The sequence below is a fragment of the Ammospiza nelsoni genome, chromosome 11, assembly GCF_027579445.1.
Source record: "Ammospiza nelsoni isolate bAmmNel1 chromosome 11, bAmmNel1.pri, whole genome shotgun sequence".
Lineage (NCBI taxonomy): Eukaryota > Metazoa > Chordata > Aves > Passeriformes > Passerellidae > Ammospiza > Ammospiza nelsoni.
In genome coordinates, this window is record NC_080643.1 from 10,070,957 (window position 1) to 10,091,975 (window position 21,019).

Consider the following 21,019-nt stretch of genomic DNA (forward strand, 5'->3'; position numbering starts at 1 on the left):
GCATTCTAGGAGGCAGTGACTTTTGTGCATTTTCCCATTATTCTCTGCTGTAAGGTGACAGGTTTGTGCTGTAGTGAGGCATCAGAATTTGTGCTGTTGTATATCCCATTTGTTTGGTTTTAACATGTCCTTGTGTCTGTCTAGAAATTCTGCCTGAGCAGAAAAGAAGACTTTGGATATTTGTCTCGGGTGTACTGATGTCCAACAGCCTGGTCAGGACAGCAATTTCTACAGGAGCTCTGGACCCCCAGGGATGCTGAAGGCAGTCTCTGAGCCTACACACAAGGGCTGTGCTGAAGTTTCCCCTGGATTCTGTGTGCACAGCAAAGGGGATCTGATACATGCAAAAGGTTTTGTGCATCCAGAACTTGTCCCACTGTGTGAGTGAGCTTGGGTCAGGGTTCATTCTGTGTGCTCTGCACTCTCTTCCCAGGTGCTGTGCACTGCCTGCCTGCATTTCTAATACTTTTTTTTTTTTGTTTTTTCCCTCACAGGGAAATCTCAGTGAGAAATACAGATGCTTTAGTTACCCTGTCCTAATATTTTCCATTGCATTTCGCCTCCCAGCAGTACTGGAATGCTGAGATGCTCAGTAGGGTTCTTCAGATGTGAAAAAGTATCAGATCCCTCCTCCATCATGACATGCAGCCACACAGGGGCAGATGCTGCCACAAGGGATGGATGTTGTGCATCCCCTCCCACAGCAGCACATTTGGATCTGCTTGAGCCCACTGAAAATTCTCACCTTCCTGTCTCCAGCCTCAGAAACAGCCAACAGCACAGCCCTGAAGCTGCACAGTGGGCAAAGGACCCAGCCTCCAGTGGTGCTTTTAGGGAAGTGAAAAGGTGGTGGGCCCAGTAAAACAGATGAAACTTGAAAAGCAGAACTGGGAAAACACTGCTTTATTTCCACTTAAGGTAAATGTGGGACTTTACTGCATCTCTAGCAATTTAAAGAAAGTTCAGAACTACTGTGACTAAAATATTAAGACATTGCCATTTGCAAGTGGAAAAATGCAAGTTAGAGAAACCTCTAACATCTCCCAGTGCCTAGGTAGGTTATAGTAATGATAAAATTAGGATTGCAACTTTTGGTTGTTTTCATGTGATAAACATTACAAGGGAATTTTGTACGTGTTCAAATTCCATTAAAGCCCAGCCTTGTTGGCTTAGATTTTAGCTGTATCTAAATTTAATGTCCATTGCATTGCTAAATCACACTAAACTTCACCTACTCAGGAAACAAAGGGGGTTTAATTGAGAAAAGCAGTAAAGCGAGGTTTGCCAAACATCTATTTTGGGTAAAAATATTTAAGGCCCACATTTTTACCAACGTAATCCTTTTTACGTCAGTGAAGTTACACTAATGCAGAGTTTGGCCCTGATGTATTTGTACAAATATAGTATCTAGGATTTTGATGAGTACGTATTCATGCATTATTCATTGAGACAATGTGGAGAGGAAGAACGAGGTCTGTGCATGAGAGCAGAACCCTGAGCACCCCCAGTTCCTTCGATGGCCCCCAGAAGGATGAAGGAGCACCTGTAGGGTCATCCCTGTGCTGCTGCCTGGCCAGGACTTGTTGAGACTGAATGTCCCCTTCGAAGGGACTGGTTTATGTTTGCCAGGCTGTGGGATGTGTTACTGGCAATTCTGAAGAAATGCAGATGGAGGATATTTTTGTGAGTTTAAATTGAGCTGGATTTGAAAAGAGATGAGATTGCATCTTGGTTCTGCCACAGACCTTTTGTTTGAGCCTCTGTGCCTCTGTTTCCCCATAAAATGAGAATAATACTTCATTTTCCCTGCAGGACAGTGAGGCCTGCTGTGGGGAGCAGGAAGGGTGTGCTGTCCCATGTGCCCTCACAAAAGGGTGCACAGACCTGTTGTCACAGGACTGCATTCTATATCCCAGGCTACACCTTCCCAGGAAATCTGGAAAAAGGAAAAACTGCATTTGGAAAACCACTGATTGAGCAGCAAAACTGACTGCTGCTGCAGCTGGCCCCACTGTGAGCTTCCTCTGCAGGAGCTGAGCATAGATCCTGATCCATACCAAGTATTGCAGAACTACAGTGTGTTTGTGTATGTATATACCTATACATAAATTATTACGTGTGTTTGTATGAAGAACTAGTGATGTCTGCAGTAACAATGGGGTGTGTGTGTGGGACACACATCCAGCATGGTGGAAATGCCCCCAGGCAAGAAAGGGGCAGGTGTGGGGCAGGAGAGAGGGCATGGGGCTCCTCACACCTCCCGAGGGACTCTCTTATCTCCAGATGTCCAGAGGCTTGCACCCTTACCGACTCTCACAATGGTTTGGGTTGGAAGGGACATTACCAGGCCACCCAGTCCAACTCCCTGCAAGGAGCAGTGACATTTTCAACCCGATCAAATTGCTCAGAGTCCTATCCAACCTGACCCGGAGCATTTCCAGGGATGGAGCATCAACCGGCTCTCCGAGCAACCTGCTCCGGTGTTCCATCACCCTCACACGGACTCCCAGGCCCCCGTGTTTCAGTTCAGCCCGTTCCCCCCGTCCCGTGAGGCAGGCCCCTCCGGGCGTTCCGGGGCCCGCAGCACCGCCCCGGGGCCGAGCGCGGCTCCCATTGAGGCCGGGCCCGGGCCGGCCCCCGCCGCCGCGGGGCCAATGGGGGCGGCGGACGCGGTCGAGCCTCTCCCCGGCCTCCCCCGCGGCGGCCGGGCTCCCGTCATGTGAGGGGGATATAGTACTACGGGAGCGGGGCCGCGCTCCGCAGCCGCGCACCCGCCTCCCGGGGGAGCTGCGCCCGCCTCCCGCCGCCGCTCCGCGCTCCCGGCCGCTCCTGTCTCCGCGGGCTGCTGCTCGGGGCTTGCTTGGGTCTACTCCCGCGGGTTTATTGTGCGTGTGTGCCTTTTAAAATTTTTCATTTTTTAAAATTATTATTTCTATAATTATTTTTTGCCTCTTTTTTTTCTTTTTTAAAAATTTTTAATTTTTTTTTTTTTTTTTTTTTTTTTTTTTTTTTTTTTTTTTTTTTTTTTTGTGGCTTGGTTGTGTTGTTTGGGTATTTTTCCCCTCCTCGTTCTCGTTGTTGTTGTTGTTGTTGCGTTCTTCTGGTCGCCCGTGGCCTTTGCTGCCCTCCGGCTCGCAGAGGAGTTCAGGTAAGGGTTGATGTGGGCGCGGGGGCCGCGTCCCGCCGGCGGTGCCTCCGCGGCTCGGCGGGGCCGGGGCTGTGTCCCTGCTGCCGGCAGATGGAATTCCATCCCGCCGGGGCACCGGCCAGGGCTGGGGGCTGTTTGCGGGCTGCCGCGGTGCCGTGCCACGGAGTGACAGGCGGAGAGGGGGGGGGTTCATTCCCGATCGTCGCGACCACGCTGCGAGGGGAGAGAGGCCCCCCAAAGCCTCCTGAAAAGGGATGGAAGGAATAAACAATACATAAATAATTTTTTAAAACCCTCGACAGACGGAACAAACAAAATAATCACGATTAAAAAAACCCCAAACAAACATGCTTTGCAGCCATGGAAGCCTGGCTGTGCTGTGCTGGAGTGGCAATTCCGTGTGTGTGTCCCGCACCCCTTTCCCTGCCCAGCGTTATTGCGGGATGCGCTCCGCCGGGGCCGCTGCCTGTGCCCGCTGCAGGTGAAACGCTTCCTCCTGTGGAAACCAAAGTTTGGGGCTGCAGCGGGACAGTTTTCAGAGAAGAACGCTTTGGGAATGTTTCTGCAGCTTCCCAGGAGCAACGGGTTTGGGAAAAACAAACCTGCGCACCCCGCTGTGTCCGGGGAGCAGCACAGCCACCTTGCGGAGGAGATGAGAGCAAATGGGTTTACTCCTGGCTCAAGGTTTCTTTTTATTATTATTTTTATTATTTATTTTTTTCTCCCCCTTTGCATTTCTCTTTTAATTTCTTAGAAGCTCTGGGCCTGCTTCCTTTTCTTGTTTATGGCTCTGTCTGTGGAGCAGAAGTCAGCCTGGACAGATTTAGAACAAGAGAAAACCCTGAAGAGATTAGTCTTAAACTAGAAAAAGCTGTGGCAGTAAATGTAGGAAATGACTGTCATATATGCTGTGTGATCAGTTGTGCTGGGCTGACTGTCCAGAAATGACAGTCTGGGAAACACATCCCTGTGTTTCAGCAAGTTCCAAGCACTTTACATTTTAATGTTGCTCTGCATCAAAAATATGTCTTCTCTGGTTTGCTTTTTGTCATTATTTTTTTTTTTAGCTGGCAATTAGATGGTCAGGTTTTAAACAGAACAACATGTTTTTGGCAGAAAGGACATCATAACAACCCAGGGAACTCGTAAAAAAAAGTTGGAGACGGTGGTGCTGCTGAACAGCTGCTGTATTTCACTCCAGGAGAGGCTATTTGCAATGACTGCAGTCCGACTATAGGTGCTTACATTTCTAACATGTTTTCAGGGTTCCTAGAGATGAAAGTGTGTTATGGAAACAGCATCATTAGTTTTCATGGCCTTCATAGCCCCGGCTTTTTTTGGTTTTGTTTTCTAATCTTCTGTTTTTGGCCGTGTCTTCAGGCAAAGTAAGGATAAAAGTATTTTGGTTGTTAGCCTGGCCTTTAGGAAGAAAATATAGCCAGGGCCCGATCCTGCATTCCAGGCATTCTCTAAAATCTTCTTGGCTGTTCTGCAAGTTTTGAGAGCGCACAGAAAGCAGAACTGGCCCGTAATGTGCCTGGATCTATTTGGCTCTGACAGTCCTCTCTTAAAAAGCCTCTGGTTACATCGAGTGACATTGTTCCTTGTCAAAAGAGATGGGAAACAAGCCTGCTGGCTGTTTTCTGCTGAGGTAACCGGCCCACAGCAATTGCTAGGGGTTCATTATCGGTTTTTTTCTCCCTCATTTAAGTCCTAATTCAAATTGCAGTTTAGTTCTATTCCCAGGGAAATATATTGATATTTTGATAGTGGCTTCCCAGCTCTTCCAAGCATTTAAAGAAATCTTGAACATTTTAAGTTGTTTTTTTTTTTTTAACAAGAAGTTCACCAACTGCTTTTGGTGCACGCAGAGCATGCCAGCTTTTCTTAGAAAAGCACGTGTTGCAGTCCAGATTTCCCTCACAGCCCTATTCTTCAGAAGTTTAGGCTGGAATAATACAGACATTAGAGGAAGAATCAGAAACCACCTGAGGGCAAGTCTTCCTTTCTGCCCTGTGTTTCTCAAGGCAGTCACCAGTTTTTGGTGCAAGATAGAAACAATCAGCTTGGGTGAATTCTTACCAGATGCCAATACCAATTTGTCAGAAGCAGATGGTGCTTTCTGTTTCAAAACTGGAATAACTCAGCTATAGGACTTCTGCTGGGGGAGCTTTCCAGCAATATAGAGAGTAAAAAAAAAAAAGTGTGTTAGAAATAGTTCAGTTCTTCTGACTCTTTGCTTTTACTATAGGACATGATTATAGGCTAAGGTCACAAAACAGAGCCACTAACCTCTGTTTGAACTTCCTCGTGTTCAGCACATGTAGGTATTTCATTATTGGTTCAGAGGCACAACTGACTGACAGGGGACACAGACCAGGAAAATGTGCAATCTTCCTTTTAGACTTTATTTCAACCTGTCCCTGTTTCCTCCATGTGTCTGTGATGGAGGAAGACAAGTCTTTAAGAAATGTGGCTTCCCCCCTCTCCTTCCTGGGAAATATTAATAGATGTTGCCAATGGGACAGAGCTCTTTAAGGGTGTTGTGTAAAATACCTTGCTTTGTGTTCACTGCAGCACTGAGCATACAAACACCTTTTGATTTTTCTCCAGAGAAGGAAAGACAGGGCAAATTTTGGAGATTTTGGAGGCAGCAAAGATGCTCTGCAACAGCAGTAACAACCATCCCCTCATCTGCACAAAACTGGGAGCTATTGACTATTCATGGAAAAGCGTCCACAGTGGCAGAGCCTGTGGAAAATGACAGCGTGTAACAAGATTGACTGGCATTTCCTTCACGCTGGGTCACATGCCTGCTAATTCACACACACACACCAGCTCATAGGCTGATCGAATGACTGCTATCTCTGCACTGCACATACCTTCCACAGAAAGAGTTGTTTTATTATGCACATGTACAGCTCTGTTTCCAATCAGTCACCTTGAGCGAGTGACTGAGGGCCAGTGTTGGCTCCATCCCGAGCTCTCTGCCTTTGCTCTCTAAGGGGCACAATCTCCGTCCGTAAGCAATTTCTGTTCTTTTCCCTCGAAGAGGTGGGGAATAAAATAATACATAGATGTCCCTCCTGCCTCCCCCTCCCCAGTGGCCTTTCTAGGAAGTTTGCTTGTTTTAGATGGTGAAGTGCGGGACAAGTGAGGCTGTCAAGTGGGCACCAGGATGGCTGTGCTGGCCAGGGTGGGGTTTTTGCTCTTGTGGGTTTGTGGCGGGATTAGGGCTCATGGAACCCGGGATTTGCGGGATGCTGCTCATGGTTTGTAGCGGGATTGGGGCTCATGGGCTCACGGAACCCGGGATTTGCGGGATGCTGCAGGTTGGGATGCTGCTCATGGTTTGTAGCAGGATTAAGGCTCACGGAACCCGGGATTTGCGGGATGCTGCTCATTGTTTGCAGCGGGATTAGGGCTCATGGAACCCAGGATCCTGCAGGTTGGGATGCCGCTCATGGTTTGTAGCGGGATTGGGGCTCACGGAACCCGGGATTTGCGGGATGCTGCAGGCCGGGATGCCGTGCAGCCCTCCCGGTGCGGCAGCTGGCTCGGGGCTCAGCCCCTGCTCCGCAGAGAGAGGAGCACAGTGAAAGCAGCCACCAGCTGGCAGGCAGGGCATGGCAATTAGCTCAGTGCCAGCCTTATTAAGGACAGTGCAGGTGATGATGACGTTGGCACACTGATTCATTACATCTGGAGGGGAAAATCCACCTAGTAAATGCTGAAGCATAGTAAATATTTTTGGCTCCTGCCAGATTGATCCTTTCATTATGCTGAACAGCCTATATTTGTAGAACTAAGGAAGTTAAAAATAAGGTTGGTGGAAAGCTACAAGATAGGAAAAGGATTTGCATTTTATGGTCACCAGCAATAAACATTTTTTATTTGTTTCTTTTTGGTGGTAAAAATTTCAACACTTTATTTTTTCTTTCCCATTCCCTTCTTTGGCTCTGGATTTCACTGCTAGGTGAAAGCTTGTTATTTATTTTCTCTTGCTGGTAATATTCTATGAGGGAGCTGTAAATCTGGAGCACGGTTGGGAAATGATTTCTGACAGCATTCTTTTGCAAATATGTGGTGCAATCCTGCAAAACGCTTCAGCCCTGACAGTCCTCAGGGGGTGGTGCAGACCTATCAAAGCTTGTAGCAGCCTGTGTACCCAGGGAGGCTGGATGCTCTGTACTTTCCTGTGGGCTAGAGGGCTTTATGAGTTTCAGTTCATGGAGATAAATGATTAAACCAACTTCTGACTGTTGCTGTTTTGTTTTTTCCTGCACTTAGGCTCTCACCTGAACTTTGGCTGCCTGGTATATGCTGTTTGGATATCCTTAAGACATCATCCAGGAATGGTGGATCACTTGCTGCCTACTGATGAATCCTTTTCATCAACAAGGTCTTCTCTTGGATACTTTGGGGACATGACAGCTGGCGTGAGGTCCTACCAAATGCTGCCCTCTCCCCTGTCAGAAGATGACAGTGACTCGTCCAGCTTTTGTTCTTGTTCCAGCCCTGACTCCCAGGTCCTCAGCTCCAGCTATGGAAGCACATCCAGTGCAGAAAGTCAGGACAGTATCTTAGACTATTTATTGTCCCAGGCTTCTTTGGGGAACACCACCACTGCATCATGGTGGGACAAAAGGAGACTTCAGCCAATAGTGAAAGAGGAGTACTTTAGGTTGCCTGAATTTCCCGTGGATATGGAAGACTCAGGACCATTTCAGCCCACGCTTGAGGAGATTGAGGAATTTTTGGAGGAGAATATGGACTTGGAGCTCAAAGAAAGACCTAAAAGCGAGACCAAGGACTTGAGAGCTTGCAGCCAGGTTTCTGTTGCTTCGCTGCAGCAAAAAGACCATATGTTACCCAGTACTAGTTTAAAAGAGAGTAAAAATGAGCAGTTGACTAGCTCAACGGAAGGTGGCCAAGCTTCAAATGGAGGAGTGACCCTGGAGAATGGAATACCAGTTATGCTCCAAATTCAGCCTGTGCAGATCAAACAGGAGTCCAACACCAGCCCCACGTCCCAAGGACCAGCACAGGAGAACATTAAAATTGCACAGCTCCTTGTCAACATCCAAGGACAGACATTTGCCCTTGTGCCTCAGATAGTTCAGTCGTCCAATTTGAACTTGTCCTCTAAATTTGTCCGCATTGCTCCCGTCCCCATCGCCGCCAAGCCAATTGGGCCAGGGGGCATGATCCAGGGGCAGACGGGAATCATCATGGGTCAGAAATTTCAAAAGAACCCTGCAGCTGAACTCATTAAAATGCATAAATGTTCTTTTCCTGGCTGCACCAAGATGTACACGAAAAGCAGCCATTTGAAAGCCCACCTGAGGAGGCACACAGGAGAAAAGCCCTTTGCGTGCACGTGGCCGGGCTGTGGATGGAGGTCAGTATTGGGGTCCAGCTCTGTCCCCCTTCCCTTTCTTGCTCACTTGACCTCACTTGCTGAGCAAGTAGGTTTGCACTCTGATTTATAAACTGTTTCTGTTGCCAGAACTTCTTTGGTTGGTTTGACAATGAAGACCTTTTTTCTTCCTCTTGGGTAACGCAGGGGTTCTGATAAATTAAATAGCACAGCTTCACCTGCTGGCACCAGCAGCTTTAGTGTCTTAAAACAAATAAAAGCAGTCCATCATAATCTGTATTTCATTCTAGAGGGTCAGGTGAAGCTTGTTACCGCAGGTAAGACCTGGTGTTTGCATTGGTGTGGTTGCAGCACCAGCTGAGTGAGCTGAATGGTTTAGGGCAGAATTGCTGTGCACAGCCCTGTGTGGGACTAAATGTGGCCAGTGAAAGGCTGTGATAAGCAAGTATGGTTAAAAGCAGTATTCTGTGCACTTTCATAGAAAATGCACTCCATCCCACTCCTTCTTAAAATGCTGGCAGTGACACTCTGGCATACTCTGGGTTTTATTCTCTGTCTTGATTCAGAAAAATGTGTGGGTGCCACTCAAAGTTGCAAAAAAGCTGTCAGATGTAACAACATAACCAGAAGGCTGAGGTGGAGTTAAGGATTGCTTGAATGAAAGATTGCAGGTTTGATTGAGAAAATGTTTGGCAGAAGGATTTTTAAAAATATTTTATTTTTTTTAATATGAATTGAAAAATTTAGTCTTCTTTAAAAGTATCAGCTTTTTATTTTAATGAAGCTTTGACAAGTGCCATCCTCCCTCTTTCCAGTTAGCTTTATTACTGGCTTGCCTGCTGGCAAGTGCTAATGTACAGCACCACAAATGATGATGGGAGAAAATATAATCTTAACTGCCTTGTGTTAAATTAAATTGAATTTCTTGCAAATAATATGCTGCAGAGCTTCAGTGAGCAATGTCTAATGAGAAAATGGGTTGTGATCATGGGCAACAGATGAGGTAAAAAGTAACAGGAGAATGTTGTGTAAAAATGCAAGTATGTGAGACATGCAGCAGTTAGAGATGGCTGGGTTGGTTTGAGGGAAAAGGTCACAGTGGAGCTGAGCCCTCTGTTCTCCAGCTGGACCAGGCTGAAGTTTGTTTCTCAGAAGGGCTGGGGGGGATCAGATTATGGTGGCTCTACAAACTGGTGGTGATTGGTTTCCTTTTGTCCTGGTGGCACCTCTCGTGGGCTGTTTGCTGCTCAGGGTACGCTCTCACCAAAGCTGCATTTTTCAGCTGTTTGGTCCCAGAAACTGTGGGCTGGGTGCTCCCAACCTGCAGGACAGGTACTTGCCGCTTTTTATTTGGCTGCCGGAGTATGTGTGCACAGGCAGCAGATGTGCCTGTGGGTGTCATGCTGGCTTTCCTTGCATGTGAGCACAGCTCTCCTTTTTGTGACAAATGTGTGTGGCAGTGAGGGTTTGTCTAAACCAAACTGAGGTTTGTACCAACGCTCCCAGGGACTTGTGTGGCTCAGGATCAGGAGCCTGAAGCATTGCCTGTGGGTGACCTTCTCCAGCTCTGTCTTATCACAAAGCTGGTGTTCCCCAAGATACCAAACCAAGGGGAACGTTTAGGAAAAAATAGTAAGTGATAAAGGTTGATTAAATTTGCAACAGGTGCCTCTCTTCTCGAAATGTGGCAAATGATTTGCTGCCTTGGCTGGAGGGTCAAAAGAAGTGCAGGTCCCACAGCCTGGAGCACCCTGAACTTTCAGCCACCACAACTTTTTAAAGATGAACCCAACAGGAAGGAGGAATTAATCATAATGAAGAACATGTGTCTTGTCCACAAACAGCTGCTGCAAAGGGCTTTTCAAACTCTTGTGCTGTTTGTCTTGTGGAATTTCACAGCCTGGGCTGCAATCTCAATCCCCAAAACCCCCAAACTTTGGAAGGGCTCTGCTGCAAGAGGAGAAGTTTATAGCCAGCAGGAGAGGCCTCCTGTGCTCACAGCAATCCTTAGCACCAGCCTGAGATTGCTGCACATCCCCTGCATGCTGCTCCACATCAAAGGCCAGAACCAACTGAGCATTGAATTACCCAGTTCCCTTTCATCAATAAACCATGTTTACCTTTGCAGAAGTTCAATGAGAACTGTGACTTAAGTCTCACATGACTTAAGTCCACTGCATCTGGCCACTCTGTTTGCTCCCAGGTCTACATAATCTCAAATGAATTTAAGCAGTAAAACACTGCTGGACTCTGCTTTCCCCCTTTTCCCCTGCATTCTTGTGCTTGCGTATTTATTTTTTCACTGAAGACACTTAAGAGCTGATCTCACTGGAGATAGTAATTTCAAAACCAAAACAGAGTGTTGCCTAGCACAAAGTGCCTGAGCTCAGTGGGAGGGTTAAAGGTTCCTCAAGCTCTCTGTGCACGATGTTTTAAATACACCAGGGTTGGAGTGTGTACCCAGCAAGCCCTTAGGATGGCTGGAGACCCCTAGCACCTCCCTGATGGAGGCTGAGCCTAGCTTGCTTGTGCCCTTCCTAGGCACAGGGCTGTTTTAGGCAGTCTGTAGAGTGGCGCTCACTGGCAGTGGCCAGTGACCCTTTGTGCTCCCTGGGATGGGTCAGGGCACTGATCTGTGTCGTGCCACCTTCTACCTTCGGCACCCCAGGTTAGCGCTGCTCAGGCCAGAGAGCTGAGAAGCAGCTGTGTTATGGCACAGGGTGGGAGAAGCTCCTGCTTCCCTCCCTGGCACAGCAGTGTGCAAAGCTGCAGCTGCTGCAAGGCTGGGGGTGAGGCCATGGCCTTTAAATGCCCCACTGCATCTTCTGGCTGGTGACAGCAGAGGCCACAAGCTCTGCCTGGCTTGGCAGGGAGGGTTTAAAGGCTTGTTAACATGTGGCCAGAGTGTGCTTGGGCAGTACCACACATGGGGCAGGGCAGGCATCTTGCATTGGCTTTTCTTGCTGCTGCTGCTGTGCAAGGGGATGGCAGGTGCTCAGGAGCTGTGCTGGTTCCTTGCAGGAAAGCTCTGGGGATGGGCAGGAAGGATCTGTCTAGAGGCTTACTCCCCTGTGGAGGAGAGGTACAGCCTGAGTTGGCCTCAGTGGCTGGTGGCCATGGCAGGGACCAGGAGTACCAGGCTGAAGCTATTGACCTTTCTTGCCCCATGAGCCACAAAGGGATGTCCCCATGTGTCTTGGAGACACAGGTTATGTCCTACACATCAGGGAGCTCTAGGACTTTTCTTCAAGGGAAAGATGTAGTTACAGTCCCTTGGGGTCCTGCCAGATAGAAGGATGAAGAAGGCTCTTTTTGTTGTTGTGGGATTTCCCAGATCCCTTCACTTGTCTTTTGAAGGAGGAATCCTTCTGGAAATGGCAGTGACAGAATAGTGAGGTATTCCTTGGGGCTTCCTTTTTTTTTTTTTTTCTTTCTTTTGAATTTTGCATTCCACAGTGGATTATTTTCACTTTCTTTGGGTTGATCTCAGTGCCAGAGTGTGTTGCAGATATTTCACTGCAGAGCCAGACTGCCAGATCCTCCCAGCTTCCTCGTCCTAACCTTTGGGTTGTTTTTTTGTAAACACACAGACAGCTTGAGGTTTATTTCTGTGGGCTCTGTAAGTTGATCTTTCCGTCACTGCTGGGGAACAGTGTTGCAACATTCCTGCCTCTTCAGCTAAGGACATGGTTATGAGGCAGAGTGTATTTTTATCGGATGAACTCATCCAAGCTCAATCCTGACATGTGCCTCTTTCTCCCCCACCCTCCATGCAATTCCCCTCAAAATGCACTTGTGAGGCTCTTGTGCAGGATTAGCCAAGTGCTACTGCACTTCTGTTCCAGATGGTGACCTTAATGGCCAAGGACATAGGACAGGACAACCCAGACACATCTGGTTTTGCTTCTTTGAGGTCTGTATACAAGAGGATGGCTCTTTGCAAAAGTGCTTTTCCTCTTTTCCCTGGATGTGGCACAGCTCTTTTCCTTGTCCAACACTCAGTCTGCACAGGCAGCATCCTACACTCTCCAGGCCCACTCACCCATAGCCCTACCAGAGCATCCCCACAGGGATCTGGCCCTGGGACTAGCTCACTGCTTTGGGGGAAATCCCTGACCCTGCTGCTTCTGGGTCCAGAATGTGGTTTTGGGAAGCTGTGGCTGAAAGGACCAGGGGTGTTAGAGAAAGCAAACATGCAGTTAGAAGGTGTGAAGAGAAACTTCTGTCATGGCCCTACAGGTGGACAGTTCCATAACAGCTGCCTCTTTATCATGGAGAATTTGACTCTTTCACCATGAGGATACCAGAGCAAGGAAAGGAAGAAAAGCAAGTGAACAGGTGAAAGAATCTCCCTTAGAAATGCCCCAGGGAGAGATGCCCACCCCATACCTTACCCATGGTGAGTGCCTGGATCAGTTTTCCAGGGGCTGAGTGCTCTTTGGAGAGCATGACCAGTCTGAAGAGCTGCAGCAACAGAGGAAACCATTACCAGCTTTCCCAGTGCCTATGCCATGGTCCTCAACTGTTGGCGGGAGATCAGAGCTAATTAAAACCTTTATGTGGAAACTTACTTTTCTTGCATGAGGGATTTATTCATAGGAGCCCAGCAGTCCTGGTTTCTCCCTTTCATAAAAATAGCGAATTCGCTCTGTTGGTGATGTGATATTTTGCTCCAGAAGGGCACATTTTTCTACGTGTTCTTTCCCTGATTTGTTCAGCTAGTGCCCATGACTTCACTTATTTATTGTAAATAAACAGCTGATACCATTTCTTGCAAGCTCTCTTTCTGTGCTGCTCTTTGTTACTGCTCTGGCAACAAAACCCTTAATTGCCCTTTGTCAGGCAGCAAATTTTTTGTACCCATCTGGACAGGGCTGTTTTAGTGTGACATTGTTAATTAACCCTCTGTCTCCTAGTCATGTCCAAAGTGGAAATAGAGCCAGCCCTGCTCTTAAGGCCAAAGGATCAGCTCATTTGGGTTCCATAAAACCTGTGGGATTCGTGGTGGCTATTTTGGATTTTTCTCTGGAGATGGAAGGTGGAAAATATCTAAAATTCAAAGGATTATGGAATACAGTTTTGGTAATTAAAGGCTCATTCTTGATTTAATTTACCCATGCTAACTATGCAAATAACTATGCAAATGGCCATTGGGGCCCACCTGAATTTCAGCTGTTGGGATGCAGAGCATCTCTGGTGCTATTAATGGCTTTTTATTTAGCCTGCAGGAGCACACATAGAAGCCAATTTTTCATCTGGATCTAAATAAGTCATGTTGTTTCTGGGTAGCTCTGGCTGGATTTATCTCGAATCCCTCTCAAACTGGGTGCACTTAGGGGGTGTGCTTGTTTTAGTGGGAGCTTGAAACAGAGCTCACCTGCAGGACAGTGGTGGTTATTTCTGCTTGAGGAGTCTGTGCTTGGATTTGCAGGACAGAGATGGTGGGGGTGGCTTTGGAGGGGACTGCAGGGGGATGGAGAGCAGCACTGTTTTTGTCAAGCTGTACCCATGCCATGGGGTCCAGGACAAGGCTGGTACCAATGCTGCCTCTGTGCACTGCCGTGAGTCCAGGGCTGGTAGCTGTGTGTTTCCATCATTGCTGGGACCAGCCCAGCCCTGCTGTGTGTCCCTTTCACCTCCTGGAGTCTCCCCGTGACCTGGGGGGATGTTTTTTACCTCGCTGTGCGACACTTAGCGCACCAAACCCCCATTTCTCTGACGAGGCCTCTCCTCTCTTGCAGGTTCTCCAGGTCAGACGAGCTGTCCCGGCACAGGCGCTCTCACTCGGGGGTGAAGCCCTACCAGTGTCCAGTGTGTGAGAAGAAGTTTGCTCGCAGCGACCACTTGTCCAAGCACGTCAAGGTGCACCGGTTCCCGCGCAGCAGCCGCTCCGTGCGCGCCGTGAACTGACGGCTCCTGCCCTGCCTGCCCGCCGGCCGTGCCCAGAGCCACCGCAGCACTTTGCTCACCACCACCTTCCTAGGGATAATTTATTTGTCTCCACAGAACAGTCCATGCTGTTACTTGATACCACCGTGTTTGAGTGCCCCCATGTCCTTCAAAGATGATTGGAGAATGAAGCTCTTTTTGGGTCAGGGGAGCGGGGCGCTTCTTCCTTTTTTTTTGTTTTTTTTTTGTTTTCTTTTAAGGATATTATTTTCCTTTCCTTCTATCTGTCTCTCCTTTGCTGCTGCTTCTTTTGGAAATTACAGTGTTTTATTTTTAGCTGTTTTCTGCTGCACAGGAAAATGTAAAAGTTGCTTGCTGCTAGTTAATTATAGCCCTGGCATTCCTGAGGGCTTTGCTCATGTACAGGCCACTCATTGTGAGTTTTTATTAAGCTGGTCTATTTGTCCAGTTTGGAAACAGCAAATTCCTTTTGAAATGAAAACAACTCCTTTGTTTTTGGGTCGCCTGAGCCAAGGATTTGTAGGGGCTGGCCATAGGAGGAGGAACAGTGGGAGTTGGGGATAGGGAGAGACAGGGCTTGGAGAGCACTGGAATGTGCCTCCATGCATCTCTGATTTTCCCAGCTCACATTTACCTTTCCCTTGGCTAGGTTATATATAAATATTTATGTATACATATTCATACATACATACATATATATATATATATATATATATTTAAGGAAAGACACATCCCAAGCAAATCCAGAAGCTCAGGCTGGATGGAATGGCTTGGAGTGAAGCCTCTGGAACTGTGTGTGTGCTTCTGTCCCGTGCTGCTGAGGGGTGCAAGGATGCCCAGGCTCCAAAGGACACTGCTTTCCTTTGAGGCTGGTTTGCAGCATCTACTGCCTTTAGCAGAAGAGCTGTTGTCTGCCCACGAGGCAGCACAAAGGTGTTTGTGAGAGCCTCTGAGCTCTGTTCTGTCTCTGCCCCTGCCCTCTCGTGTGACGTGGGGTGAGAAAGCAGAGCCCCAGCCCTGGGGGTGCCTGGTGAGCACTGGGCTCATCATCACAGCATCCCCACACCCACTGAGAGTCAGGCCCTGGCTGGCTGGAGCTCAGTGTCTGTGTGCTGGCAGGGTCTGCAGGATGTGCCTGTGCCCAGGGAAGGTGGCAGGAACACGAGCTGGTGGGACAGTGCTGTGAGCCCGAGGCCTGGGAGTGATCCTCAGTGCCAATCCTCTTCCTCCCAACAGCCATGTCAGAGCTCCGTGCAGCTGGGGTGGGCACATGGGTGAGAACAGCAGCCAAAAGAAACAAATTTGTGTGATAGCTGGCTAAGAAGGGAATTTAAGCAAATAATCAGATGGTAGCAGGCAAGTGATTTTATTTGTGTTTCTTCTTGTTTTGTTTTTCCTTTTGAACTCTGGCGATTGTACGAAGCTTTAGAAGAAAATAGGATTCAGTAATTAGGAATGATTTTACAATGGATGTTGCATTTCCTTTCCATTCGCAGACGGCATCTGTTTGTCTTTTCTGTTGGCAAAATGGGAAGGAGGAAAGTGTGATCCTAGAGCTAGGCAGAGCAGGAGCCCATGCTGTGTGAGAGCAGCAGGTCTGGCTAAAGTGAATGCATTCCTTTTGTCCTCTAGAAATTAATATAAATGAACTATCATCTATTGACTGGTTTATATCACATCCTATGAATGTATGTAAATAAAACTGTACATAGATGCATATCTATATAAAATATCTTTTAATAACGTATCAAATTTGTGTAAATTGGAAACAAAAATACCTATAAAGCCAGTGTACATAAGTTACAATTCTGTATATTTTCTTTTGTTCTTCATAAAAATATATTTACTTTGACAATAAAATGAAAATGGAAATTTTAAATCCCTCCTTGAAATTATTATTCATTAATTTCCTTTATAGCCAGCTCTGAAATTTTGATTCACCTGGACGTAACTTTTCAGGTGCTGTGTAACAGGGAGAGGATGGATCAGTTCTGAAGTTTTCCTCAGTTTTTCTCATCTCAGAAAGTTCTTGGAAGGCGTGAGATGTCTGAGTTGTCTCTCTTCACTGGAGCCCTCACGCCTTGCCTGGCAGCCACGCTGGGACACAAACGCCTTCCATGGCTCCTGACTGCTCTGGAACAGCTCTACAGGTGCAGTAAAACGGTGGCTAATGAGGTAGAGCGAGCAGGCTTTGAAGGAATTCCAGCTTTAGTGATTAGTGTGGAGGAGGAAGGGCTTCAAGGTCTGCTTCAGACTGACGGTGACGCACTGTGTGACCCAAGACAAAGGACTCCATTGCTGTTCTGCACGTCCCTTTCTTGTAAAAGGGGGATAATAACACATGACAATGATACTGTGGGACTTAATTTGCCTTTGTGTGATCCCTGGATGGAAGGAGCGAGCAATGAGGCCAGTAGTCACAGGATTAGATTGTTAAAGGAAGGCCCAGCATGATGGTCTTGGTGCCAGGGCACCTCAGTTGGCTCTGCTGCAAATCCCACACCTGGCAGAGAGATGTGAAGGAGCTGTGCTAGGAAGGATTGCCTCAGGCCTGAGGAGAAGACACCCTGTTCTGCAAAAGCCATTGCTTCCATTTGTAACAACAGGGGCATGAACACCATGCTCTCGTGACCTGCAAGCTGGGACATGCCTTGCACTGTGCTTCTGCTTGCTTTGGCCTCTGCAGGAAGAAGAAAGCAGGAACATGACTGGTGTTAAAGTCACTTCTGAGTCTCCATGGGAGCAATGGTGCAGTGGGTCCAGATCTTCTCCCAGCAAGAATCATTGTGACACTAACAGGCACTGAGGGATTGAAGTCTCTCCCTGAAGAACAGCCACCAAAAAGTGCCAGCTGATGAGCCAGGGCTCTCCAGACCCCAGATTATTTTTCCCAGAGAATCCTTTTGAGTGTGGCAAGAGGACCAAGGGATGAGGCAGACTAAGTTCTGTGCAATCCAGGTTGTTGTTACCTCCTGAGGTGTAGCTTGAAGACCAGAGTGCTCAGGACAGTGGTTTTAAGTTTTAATTAGCAAGCCTGCACCAAGAGGATCTGCAATTCCCTTCTGTTCTCACCCTATCCACTTCATCCATTAAACCAGCTGCTTTTTTATAACCAGCATCTCAGTCTCTTCCCCATCTCACCTGGAGTTCTGATATTGCTGTAAAGTTGGGCAATTCACCCTGAAGGCCTTTGGGGCAGAAGATGCTATTTTTCTGCAAGAGGTAATACTTAAATCTGAAGTGGAGTAATGCAAAATGCTTACGGTTGGAGCACAGCAGGGCAGAAATCTAAGTTTTGTTTTAGCCTGTAATATTTTCCATGAAATGTGTATTCTCTCTCTCTTTTCCTTTCTCTCTTGTCTGTTTTAAGTATGGGTTTTGAGTGTGAATTGTGTGGGTTTTTCTAGTTAATACCTAAGGAAATGTAAGTTTATGTAAAAGTTGCAATATTTTGCTGAAAAGAGCAGGGCCATGTTTGCTGTGGAAGCAGAGTTAGTTTTTCTTGAAATGACTGACACTTCCAGAGTTTTGTCCCAAAAAAGCAGAAATTTCCAAGAGAGATTTTGATGTTTGTTTTATGTGGAATTACTGGCCTGGCTGGGCTTTGCAGATTTATGAGAAAAACGTGGCCCTGCCTTAAGCCTGACTTAATCCACCTGAAGATAAACATATATTTGAGTGTTTTGATGCCACAAATGGATAAGTTGCCCCAGCTTCAGCAGCTCTGCATGGCAAAGCACAGTTATACACATGCCTAAGTCTCATTGACTTCAAACATCTGTAATTTGGTTTCTGAGGTGTTTGCAGTGGTACAGCCTTCACAAAGTGATCGTGATCTGGTTCTTGATGCTTGTCAGAACTTTGTGTGTCTTTGAAAGGTTTGTAGTCCCTTTGTAGAACCGGTGGTGAAGGAGTAGTCTTGGGACAGGTAAGGAGCTGTCAGCTGGGGAGGTTGTACTCAAGGTAAGGACTAAGCAGGAGGAATGGGAGTAAAGTGATCTTTCTGAAGGGTGACCTGACTTCTGTGACCTGTGGCTAAACATAGAGCAGTGCAGTGATGAGACCACAGAACAGCACAGAGGGGAAATGGGAGCGGAACCAAGATGTCCTAAACCTCCTTTGCCCCAGACAGTGGCACAGACCACATGCCAGTGACACACAGGAGGCACAGAGTCACAGCACACGTGAGACATCAGATAAGCAAAGAAGGATAAGGACAGGACATAGGTAAAGTCAGGTTGCACTGATAATGTGTGCTTTTGGAAAGGACGCCAAAGGGAGAGGAACGAGGTCCTGCTTGCTGGGGTGGCACATGTGGGAGTCACCAAGGTAAAGCTCCCTAGGAAGGGTTCTGCCTCCTGACCTGTGTGATGTGGGGGCTTTTCACCCTGGTGGTTTTGAGGAGAGCTGCACCCCCGTGGAAAGCAAACCAGCCTGTGGAGCAGAGTGTTGTGATGGAAGGCAGCAACTCTGGCAAGTCCCTGGGGTGTGCTTGAGTTTAGATCCTGTGATATTTGCAACAGTCTTCTGCTTCCCACCCTCCCTGGGGGTTGTTTTCACTGAAGTCCTTGTGCCAGGAGCCTTCTCCTTGTCTAAATGGCCACTATACATTTAATCCAAACAGCCAGGTGACTCGAGCACAAAGGCAGTGGCAGTAATCCAGAGTTAATGATTACCCTGGGCCCCTTGGGTTATGTAAGCCTCGATGTGCTGTACTGGGCTGGGACCTGCCCTCCCATCTGGGAGAAATACCAAGGGCCTGCCAACACACATAGAAAGCTCTTTGGAGCCAGCTGGGATTTTCTTTTTGACAGCACCTATGAAACCCGTTATTCACTCAGTTCAGCTATTGCCATGCCATGCTTGCTTGTTATTCAGAGACGTTGCTCTTAAAGAATGAGTTGTGCTAAGCTCCCACTGGCTTCAGCACAAGCCAAAGGCAGCGACTGCCATGGCTTATCCAGGGGAAAAATTTCCCAGCTAAGGCAGGAACTGCAAATCCCAACAGGTCCTTGGCTTCCCTTGCTCATTCCTGCTGGGACATTTGTGTTTTTGTGGCTCTTAATCTCTTGTTCCATGGGTTTTAGTTTTGTTCTTGCCTATTTTTTGGGGGGTTGTGGGAGGGGTGGGAGTTGTTTGAAGGTATGTGATGTGTGAAAAAAAGGTAATGAAGAATGTTCAAAGGGTTGAGGCATAATGCTTCTTCTGGTTAAATCATCCAGATCATGAAGTTTGCAGCTCCTCAGTGCTCAGTGTTTCACAGGTCTAAGCTTTCATCTGCTCTGCCAGATCAGTGCAGGTCTTCCTCCAGCTGGAGCAGGAGCACATCCTTCATCTCTTGCCAGGTTCCCTACTATGCTCTACTTCTCTGGTAGTTTTGTGGTTAGGCTGGCTAAAAGCACATGTAAGTACATGATCTCCTAAAGAGATAAGGCTGGAGGAACCTCAGATCTTGGAGAGTCTATTGCAGAGAGCTCTCATCAGCTCACTCATCCTGCCTGTGGAGGGTGTGTGCCTTGGCCAGCATCTCACTGAGCCCCTGACTGCTGTTTAATCACCCTGAAGAGTAGAACAACATCTGACAGTGCTTGGCCATCATGAGAAGAGGGCATCTCTGCCCAAGCACAGCAAGACAAGGTTCTAGGTGGAGTGGGAGTGAAATACAGGAGTGACAACGGACTGTGGGGAAAGCCAGCTCTTCTCTTGCTCACACTGGTGTGCATCTGGAAACCCTTGCCCTGCTCATGTTGGGTTCAAAAGCATCCTGAAAGGGAGAGAAAATAGAGGTGAATGTGGCCTATGGTTTTCTGTAAGGGAGCTGAGGAAGGAAAACAGAAGCTGGAGCAAGCTGTGGCGTAAGAGGCACTGTTCTGTCTTTTCCAGTAAAAAGAGCCATGGGCTCTTTTTGCAGAATGGGCTCTGCTGGCAGCCAGTGTCAGAGCTGTGCACTGCTCTGGGGCAACAACAGCTTCACATCAGGAGGTCTAGTGAATGATAATCAGAGGGTTGTGCCTTGGACCCTTGGCAGTCACAAAGAGAAGGGTTTGGGATTGCTCGCTCTCGGTCCCTCAGGTCCCTTCCTTGTATGATTCTGCTTTTCTCCTGAATCTGTAGCTGATTCCTGGAGTGGACTCTAGGGGATTCTTAGCACTTTCCAAAGCAGAAATATTATTTATCCTTATAAATCAGGAACCTCCATAAGCAGTCCAAGGCATTTAGTAGAAAGATCTACCCAGGAATTGTTTTGCATGTGGCTGAGGGTGGAGTCCAGAAGCCCACAAAAAGAGAAGTAAAAAGAATTACTGTTATGTATCTAAAAAAGATTCTGGCATCTGCTTTTCCTACTGAGTCCAGTGGGCCCCAGCATAAGCCCTGCTAGTTATTCCAACATTTTGGTTGCAAATACAGGAATTGGGCTATTGGGCTGAAAAGCATCCAGGCATTTAAAAACACACCTTCCATAAGGGAGTGACGTGAGTATTTGAGTTTGGCTGCTGACTGCTGACTTTTTCTGAGAAGTCTATAAACAGCAGCCAGGTAGTCTCTCACTTTTTGTTTCTCTGGTGTGTGTTGTTTTTCCA

The 21,019-nt window shown here is 47.5% G+C and overlaps 1 protein-coding gene across 1 annotated transcript; it reads left to right on the forward strand.

The window, feature by feature from the left end:
• The first annotated feature begins 3,038 nt into the window (after positions 1 to 3,038).
• KLF15 (KLF transcription factor 15) lies at positions 3,039 to 16,317 on the forward strand. The gene is made up of 3 exons (XM_059480396.1): positions 3,039 to 3,148; positions 7,439 to 8,549; positions 14,270 to 16,317. The coding sequence occupies exons 2-3, from the start codon at positions 7,504 to 7,506 to the stop codon at positions 14,436 to 14,438; spliced, it is 1,215 nt and encodes a 404-aa protein (XP_059336379.1). The 5' UTR covers positions 3,039 to 3,148; positions 7,439 to 7,503; the 3' UTR covers positions 14,439 to 16,317.
• Positions 16,318 to 21,019: the final 4,702 nt, after the last annotated feature.

Excerpts from the sequence above, each read along its gene's own strand:
- KLF15 (XM_059480396.1), top strand. The coding sequence starts at position 7,504 with ATGGTGGATCACTTGCTGCCTACTGATGAATCCTTTTCATCAACAAGG. Across the intron at positions 8,550-14,269 it reads TGGCCGGGCTGTGGATGGAG|GTTCTCCAGGTCAGACGAGC; the intron begins GTCAGTATTGGG and ends CCTCTCTTGCAG.